The 9404-nt window shown below is 31.3% G+C and overlaps 1 protein-coding gene and 1 long non-coding RNA gene across 2 annotated transcripts; both read left to right on the top strand.

Moving 5' to 3' along the window:
- The first annotated feature begins 1394 nt into the window (after positions 1–1394).
- LOC114191525 (xyloglucan galactosyltransferase XLT2) lies at positions 1395–3437 on the top strand. The gene has a single exon (XM_028080740.1). It carries the CDS (start codon positions 1693–1695, stop codon positions 3151–3153), a length of 1461 nt encoding a protein of 486 aa, XP_027936541.1. The 5' UTR covers positions 1395–1692; the 3' UTR covers positions 3154–3437.
- A 1188-nt stretch (positions 3438–4625) lies between these two features.
- LOC114191527 lies at positions 4626–7763 on the top strand. Its single transcript, XR_003605958.1, has 3 exons — positions 4626–4850; positions 5614–5667; positions 7601–7763. It is a non-coding gene; the product is annotated as an uncharacterized LOC114191527 (long non-coding RNA).
- Positions 7764–9404: the final 1641 nt, after the last annotated feature.

The following is a 9404-nucleotide window of genomic DNA, read 5'->3' as shown; positions in this document are numbered from 1 at the left end:
TCATAAAGTTTGAAAGAATTTTATACACCTACAAGAGCTTGAAAGATTCTATGATTAAAACGATTATTAATACACTTGTAAAAATTGAATTGTATTTTAATTGAATTCATAATTAACCGATCAAATTAGTTATGACTTGTAAAACTAAGGAAAATAGTGGACATATTCAATGTATTGACTAAAATGCACATATATTATTCTATTGTTTTTTTTGTTAAGATTTGCATTTGCTAATTGATTTTATATTTCATGGTTGAAATATGATGTATTACATTTTATTTGCTTTCATATATTACATTTTTTAGTATATGTTGTAAATCTTTAAGTGAAGTTTTAATTTTATAAATATAAGTATAATATTTTATTCTTTTAATATAACTGCTTCTCATATTATAATTCTAAATACTTAATAGTTAAAATGATGATATTTTATTGAAATTGATTTAACTCTGGTTGAAACTTTAAACTCGTGTTTTTATCGGTTTCGATTATTAAAAAGAAATATTTCAAAAACCTAATAAGATAAATAATAGCATCACTAAAAGCCAAGTATGGAAAAAAAGTTCTTACGAATTGGAAAATCATATTCAATAACAAGAATAAAAAAAAAATTGACACAAAATTCATTAAACTTCTTATAAATAAAATAATTCCACAAACCACGATATGTTTTTGAATATAAGATTATTCATTAAAATTTTACCAATAATATAATCTACTAAAAAGCATATAATTTAAATAAGAGATAGTTTGTTTTAGTATGTTAGCATCTCAATTTAACACCACCAAATTTTATTTTATTTTAAATAATTCTTGAATTTTTAAATATCGTAGATTTTTTTTAATGTTTAAATATTTGGATTGAATATGACGTTATTTATTTATAAAAAAAGATTCGTTAAAATATGCTGAAATCAGATAAATATATTCCTTGAATACAGGTTAATAATATTATTTTATTTCATATTGATATAATCATTTTTAACACAACGAGTGATGTAAAATAAATTAAAATGTGATAAATCTTCAGTGGATTTCATATGTTTTTTTTTAAATTTTAATTTTGTTTTATAAATTTTAATATTCTAAATTTAATTTTTAATAAATTATTTTTATTTGTTAAATATTTAAAACTTTTATATTTCGAATTTAATCATATAAACTTTTTATTAATTGAATAACAATGTTTAATAACGATATTTGTTATAAAAAAAAATAAAAAGTTACATCACTTTGTTTAACCCATAAAAACAAACAAACAAGCGAGATCTCTTAATAAATGCAACCATATCATCCCGTAAATGGAATAATAAAACAGTAAGAACTCCATTAAAAACATAAAAAAGTTAGTGACAGTAATTTAATAAGGTACAAAAGCCTACGGGAGAAATTACATAGAAAATAGAAGAAGCAATAACTGTGACAACAAAGAGAAGAGGCACGTGTTACTTTTTTCCGTGAAACCCTGTCGGTTGCTCTTAGCAGACTGTATAATCCATGGGACACGTGTCACTCTAGAAATAAACCCATTCCCCATCCCTACATACCTTCGTCATCATCATCACCATCATAATAGAACCAAGCTTTTAAACCCAACCACACTTTCCACCCTCACACTCCTCCACGCAACCCCACTTTTCCGGTCTTAATTCGCCGGAATTCCCGTTCTCCACTGTTCTCTCACTCTATCTCATGCTTCCCAAATCAATTCATCCCTCACTGGAACCTCAACCCAAAACACTTCATACAAAACCCACCCTCACTTCTTCCATCACCTCCCTCCTCAAACCCCTTTTCTCCCCCCAAATCCCTCGTTCATGGATATTCTTCACTGTCCTCTTCATCCAGATCCTCCTCCTCTGCAACCTCCGCATCTTCTCCTCCTCAATCCCCTCTCCTCTCCCCGCCCCCATCGTCCACCACTCTTCCCATGCCCTAGACCAATGCGGCTCCGGCAAGGTCTTCGTCTACGACCTCCCCCAAACATTCAACTACGAAATCCTCCAGAATTGCGACAACCTCAACCCCTGGGGCTCCCGCTGCAACTCCCTCTCTAACAACGGATTCGGCCTGAACGCCGCCGCGCTGGCCGGAATCGTTCCTGAGGATCTCCTCCCGGCGTGGCACTGGACCGACCAGTTCGTCACTGAAGTCATCTTCCACAACAGATTATTAAATCACAGGTGCAGGGTTAAGGAGCCGGAATCCGCTACGGCATTCTACATACCGTTCTACGCTGGACTGGCGGTTGGGAAGTACCTGTGGCTCAACTCCACAGCTGATGAACGCGATCGCCACTGCGACATGATGCTGCGCTGGGTCATGGACCAACCATATTTTAAAAGATCAAACGGTTGGGATCATTTTATTACCATGGGGCGCATCACATGGGATTTTCGCCGCTCTACGGACCACGATTGGGGTTCTAGCTGCATCTACAAGCCTGGGATAAGAAACGTCACGCGCCTTCTCATAGAGCGCAATCCTTGGGACTATTTCGACGTCGGCGTTCCCTACCCCACCGGATTCCATCCGCGCTCTAAATCCGACGTCACGCGCTGGCAGAACTTTGTCCAGGAGCGCCAACGCAACGCGCTCTTCTGCTTCGCCGGCGCCCCTCGACGCGCGTTCCGCCAAGACTTCCGCGGGATTCTGCTGAGCCAATGCCGCGACGCGGGCGAGTCGTGCCGCACCGTGAACTGCACTGGGACGCGGTGCTCCAACGGCACGTCGGCGATTCTCGAAACGTTTCTGGACTCTGAATTCTGCTTACAGCCGAGAGGGGACAGCTTCACACGCAGGTCCATTTTCGACTGCATGGTGGCCGGTTCGATTCCGGTTTTCTTCTGGCGGCGAAGCGCGTACCTGCAGTACGAGTTGTTCTTGCCGAATGAACCGGGAAGTTACTCGGTTTACATAGACCGGAACGCAGTAAAGAATGGAACCGTAACCGTGAAAAACGTGCTGGAGAAGTTCAGCAGGGAGGAAGTGCGGCAAATGAGGGAGAAAGTGATTGAGTACATTCCGAGGTTGATTTACGCCAACACGAAAGATGGATTAGAGGATATGAAGGACGCGTTCGATGTTGCCATCGAAGGTGTGCTCAAAAGGTTCAAGGAACAGGAACAACCGGAGTTTCAGAAGTGGAAATAGCGGCAAAACAATACTTCCTTCCTTAGATTTAGAAAAACTATAAATAAATAAAAAATACTGTATGTTTGATTCAGGTGAATTCGGTAGATTAGAGTTATATTTTTTTATAGATGCACACTGCGATGTACTATATTGATATTGCTTTACTCGATGAATTATGTATTTATACGAAGGAAATATATTTACATCTGGAGTTTCGACATGATGGTTGCTAATCCGTACCATATGCTGTTATGTAATTCTCGCAGAACGATCAAATGAAATGCTGCACTGCTTGTTACTGATTCAGGATTGGTGATCATGCTGAAAAATATTACTCTGACCTGGGCCTGCTGCTTCAGGTTTTCTTCTGTTTTTCTGGAGTAATCATGAGGTGGAGGAAACTGACACGATATCGCAGAAAAAAAAAACATTATTAAAACAACTTCGTGGTCTCCATGGATGTATTATTATCTACGTCTCTGTGATTTTTGTGAGCAAGAACATACATGTGCTTGACAATAATAGTAAACTCACCACTCATAAACTTCTGTCTGCTGCGTGCTTTCTGTAAATCATTTAGTATCATCGATTGCAATGATTTTTGTGAGCAAAGAACACTGCATGTGTACATGCGGAACAGTGCACGAACAAGAACAATTTGCGCAGTTGCATCAATTTCACCATGTACAGATGAGCAAATCGTACAAAGAGCTCCAAGGGAAAAAATATGTACATCCGTCGGCCACTCAGTTGATAAGTGCTGGTGTGCTGTGTTGTGTGTGAGTTGAGAGAAACCCACTCATGTTTCCCCCTTTTAACCATTTTACTGTTGTAGTTTGCTTTGATCGTATAGAAGGGATGGATACGGCAACAAATTAGCCACAAAACGTTAAATTTGTACCCTCTTCCGATGCAAAAGTTATTACAAAATTGGGGACAATATTTAATTTCTGCAATGGCCCTGTGGGCCTTCAAAGGGACAACTGAGCATAGAGATGGGTGGACGTGGAAAACTGCTACTTAAGGTGTATGAATAAAGCACTTTTAATGTGAAAAAAAAAAAAAGAATAATGCACAGTTAAATGTTGTACAGGACTCATTTGTTGAAGACCTTTGGGATTTCTAAAGTTCAAAAAAATCAATCAAAAGGAATTTCCAAATTTTTTTCTATTATTTCCGTGTTACCCTTTTAGGACAATGGCGTCGTTACACTGAAAAAAAATAAAAAAACATGGCACATTCAAGCGAAAGCTAAGCAATCGCCGCTTTGAAAGCGACATGTCCTTATTACTGTTTCACTATTTTCCTCCAAACAGACATGGGCTAAGTTTATACTGTCATGATTTCGTTTTCCAGCGAATTAATAGATGATTAAGTCTAATATGAGATTAGTCTTTCCTAATGTAATAAAGGTTTAAATTTCGTAAGATGTGTTTATGTCTAGTGATAAACTCAAATGGATGAAACCTAGGCCCAGCCCAATCCAAAAACACGCTAGCCACGCCCCATGATCTCTCATCACACATTTCAGTAAGTTTCTTTTCCCTAACTCCGTTCTATTTGTTTACTTCATCTTCTTCTCTATGCACGCACGGACACCACGAACCACGACACCAGACGAGCTTCTTCTTCTTCGCCACCATCACGCACACGACTGTGACGGTTATGTCCCCAGACGCGACACGCATATATAGTCTACTTTTCGTAAACCCTAGGTGCGCCGGGGACTATTTTTAACATTTGCCCTTATCTTTTTTTCGAAACTGCATCGATTATTTCGTTTACATCCATTTCCTTATTCCGTAGAACGAATTACTTTTTTTAAAATTGGACCTACCCTGATTTCCTTCGTTATCTGTACTGTAGATTTGTTATGAAGTAATTGTTACAGTTGCAATGCTGATGATTATTAGAATTGGAATTTATGCATTCTTACGAACGTTTTATGAATGATCTTGGTTTCCTTCGAGTACACTTTGGAAAAGAGGAGTTATAGCGCATGGACTTCCCGTTCGATGCGTAATGGTTATTGAAAGTCCATTAAAAATATATAAAGGTGGAAACTCATTATATATAATGGTGAAAATTGAATAAATGACACTGAACCCATAGCTGCTTTAGAGTAAGGGATCATATATTAAAGAAAGAATTAGTCATGCAATGCAATGATTACCTACAAGAAACATCTCATAGTTGAATTCATGATTCGTGTCTTCTGATGCTGATTGTTGCTTCTATTGTATTTGGATTTCTCATGGAAAGGAAAGTAATCTAAATTTGTGAATTTCGTATAAATTATACTGTTTAAAGAAGTGTAATAAGTGATTTAACCTGTGTGATTTGAAAGAAATTGTTTAATTTTGAACTTATCTTGTGTTACAAGTTAACCAAATGCTACGTGTTTATTTCCATTTTTTCTGAATTGAATTTGCTAAAACGACCTTGTTATTTTTTTCATTTTTTAAAACTGATGGGCAGGACTATAAGCTATTATGAAGCATTTGTGCAACGCAGCCTGTGCGGATCTTACAGGTACACACATTCTCACTTCTACAACTCATACTATATAACTAGCAAGGAAAATTGTCTTACAAATTTGAAATGATAATATCAAGCTTCTATGGAATTGATTAGTTTAGTCATGATAGATGTTTCAATCGAGGAGATTTTAGAATCCGATAAAAAAATGATGATAGAGTTCTACTTTTGAAACTTATTTTTCAATGATGACCTAGATGAATAAATTAGAAAACATTTTTATACGGGGTTCGTGAACATAAATTAGATACAAATCACTTAATCATAGTGTCCCAGATGGAAAACCATCTCCTTGATGATATGTTATACCAAGAAGATGTACAGTTGCGCTTCTATCGATTTAATTATATTGTATTATTTTAAAAATCTGACTAACTTTGAACCTTTGAAAATAGTTAAATGAAGTTGAAAAACACTCACATATTATGGAAAAAAGTAAACTATTTAGCCTGAATTAATCCAATAAAAGTAAACAAACATACATAAATGTAAAAATAAAGTTATCCGTCTTAAGAAAGAAACACTCGAGCAAAGTTCTAAAATTAAGTTATAAATCCGTATATATATATATATATATATATATATATATATATATATATATATATATATCTTAATTTTGTTTTTATATAACATATTAAAAAATAAATAAAATTAGAAAGTAAATAAATTTAAAATAAATACAGTTAAAAATAATATAATTAATAAAATAATTAATTAACCTTTAAATAAAATAAAATAAAAACAAAATTAATTTAAAATTATATATATATATATATATATATATCTTCACTTTTTTTAAGTTATTTTATATGTAATTACACCATGGTCGACTTAATTTCTGAATATGGATAAAACATTCCAAAATTTACCTAAAATACATGGCTGAGCATTTGGGACTAAGTCTGTCCTTTTACTGATTGATTGATATTTTATTATTATATAGGAGAATATTTTGTCAGTCAGTTACATTTTTATACTGACTTTAACTAAAAATTAAAGGTTTAACTAGTCGAATGATATTAAAAATGTCTCAATTAGGTTTCTTTTATAAAAAAATTATTAACGACATTAACGACATTGATATTTAAAATGACTTACAAAATTAAGTATTGATATTTATATTAAAATTTACTGGTAAAAATCATAAATTAAGTTAACAGTGCTAATAAATTCTTTCTGAGAGAGACTTAATTGGTACACTTTTTCAAAGGTTGGGACTCGATTGACACATTTTTAAAAGCGGGTATCAAATTGATACATCCAATCAAAAGTAAGTAACATCTGACTGATTAAACCTAAATTAAAGGTTAACGTCTAGGGTAAGGGGGAACGATTTTTCTACTCTCAATGCTCTTTATTTCATTGTAGGTTAGAATAATTCTTTAGATTTTTGTCTTAGGTAAAGAACACTTAGTTTTTTGCCGGAACAATAATATATTAGAAAAAATAAAATTGAAACTAGCATAATAAAAAGAAAAAAAATTAAGAAAATATTTAAAAGTTTTTTTTTATTTTAAAATTTTTTATTTTTCTTCGTACACTATTTAAAAGTAAAATTATATATATATATATATATATATATATTAATTTTATTTTCATATAATATATTAAAAAAATAAAATTATAAAATAAAAAAGATAAAAATAAGCAAATTAATAAAATAAATAACCTTTAAATAAAATATAAAAATTAAATAAAACATAAGAACAAAATTATATATATATATATATATATATATATATATAATGACCGGATTTTAAAGTTTAGTAATTTTTTTAAATGGATTTGAAAATCTCGTATTGCCTTGGATTTCAAAACGTATTTGAGTGGCTGTTAGTAAAACGGGTTTTTTTTTCTTGCACTCCCAATTTTTTTTCCTACACCTCCAACTTTTTTATAATTTCACTGCTACCTTTTTGGTTTGTAGTTACTGACTTTCAGAAGCTGGAGTTATTGGCTTTCAGAAGCCGAGGTTACCGGCTTTCAGAAGCCAGAGTTATTGACTTTCATAAACTGGAGTTATCGGCTTTCAGATCCCAGTGTTACTGACTTCCAAGATAGAAACAATGGTAAAACATGAATATAAATTGTAGGGGTGCCAAATTTAATTTTTTTGTATATAAATTAATTTTCTGGTTAAATAAAAAGTTCTTCATTTTCTTTACTTAGACCATTTTTATATAGTGATGCACATATGCACTTTTCAATTTCTAATATTTCTAAATATCATTGAATTCACGCAACAGAGATATTCTGATTTTTATTTCAAATCAAGGTTATCCAACTAATTCATTATGTGTAGCAGAATTTGTAATGCAACCCAATATATATCCATAAATTTTACCATTTCAACAAAAAACGCAACAACCTTTAAATTTCATAATTTAAGATTATACTAATTTGGGTAAAAATATAATTAAGGTTCATGCCAATTTGATAAAAAAAAATTCTAAAATCATAATTAGGGTTCATACTAATTTGGATAAAACTTAATTTGGAAGAAATATCATAGGAGAATCATAAATTTAAGATACATAAACCATAATAAAATATTAATGATTTATGACATATATTGAGATAATCATTTATCTATTTACTTTAATACTTTATTGATGACTTATTGAGAAATAATTTTATTATGACTAAAGATAGAACCTTAATCGCTTTTATCAACCAACATCCATCAAATTAATTTTTATTTTTAAACAATAAAGATATACAACTAAAAAATATATAAATAAGATTATTATAAATTTTTTAAAACTTAATATAAATAATATAATTATATATAAATATAATTTAAAAATATAAAAAAAAAAATTAAAAACAAAAATTGGGGTTACCGGCTTTTAGAAACCGGTGTTACCGGCTTTTAGAAATTGGGATACCGAATTTCATTATTGGGGATGCAATGATATTAGATTAGTAGATGATAATAATGTAATATTATTAAGTTAATATATGAAATAAATTTATATTTATTAAAAATAAAATAAGATGAATAGAGAGAATAATTGTTGATGAATAAAAAAAGAAGGAAAAAAGATAAACAGTTTTATAGAAAATAGGTAAAAGTAACCATTAATTTTAAAAAATTTAGTAAATAATTATATTGTAAAAGGTATATTTGGTATTATGAAATGTGGACAGAAAATAGGGAATCCTCTTTATATATTGTTTTAAATAAATAAGATTATTAGAAATTTTTTTTATCTTAATATAAATAAAATAATTATATATAAATATAATTTTAAAATATATAAAAATAAATATAAAAAAAATTAAAAAAAAAATTGGGGTCACGGGCTTTTAGAAACCAGTATTACCGTCTTTCAGAAACCGGTGTTACCAACTTTTAGAAATTGGGATACCAAATTTCATTATTGGGGACAGTGGCGGATCTTGACCAATAATTGTAGGGGAGCCAGTATAATATATTCAAAATTCAAAATTTATATATTTAATTAGTGTCACTAATACAATAAAAATAAAATGAATAAATAATTTATTATAATTGTACATACAAAAGAAATCACATATATGCAAAGGATTGTCCTTCGTTTTTTCAGATTTTTGAACTTATCAATAATTGAATTAAAACTAAAATTGTCAACTATTTATTTTTCAATGTAAATATAAAAACGTTCTAAATAATTATTATAAAACATGTTCCTCTAATTGAACAATATGATCATTTGTATCATGATTCATGATAGGTTAAGATAAAATAT

This window comes from Vigna unguiculata, chromosome 7 (genome assembly GCF_004118075.2).
Source record: "Vigna unguiculata cultivar IT97K-499-35 chromosome 7, ASM411807v1, whole genome shotgun sequence".
Taxonomy (NCBI): domain Eukaryota; kingdom Viridiplantae; phylum Streptophyta; class Magnoliopsida; order Fabales; family Fabaceae; genus Vigna; species Vigna unguiculata.
The sequence above is the reverse complement of the archived record's forward strand: the minus strand, read 5'-3'. Positions and strand labels throughout refer to the sequence as shown.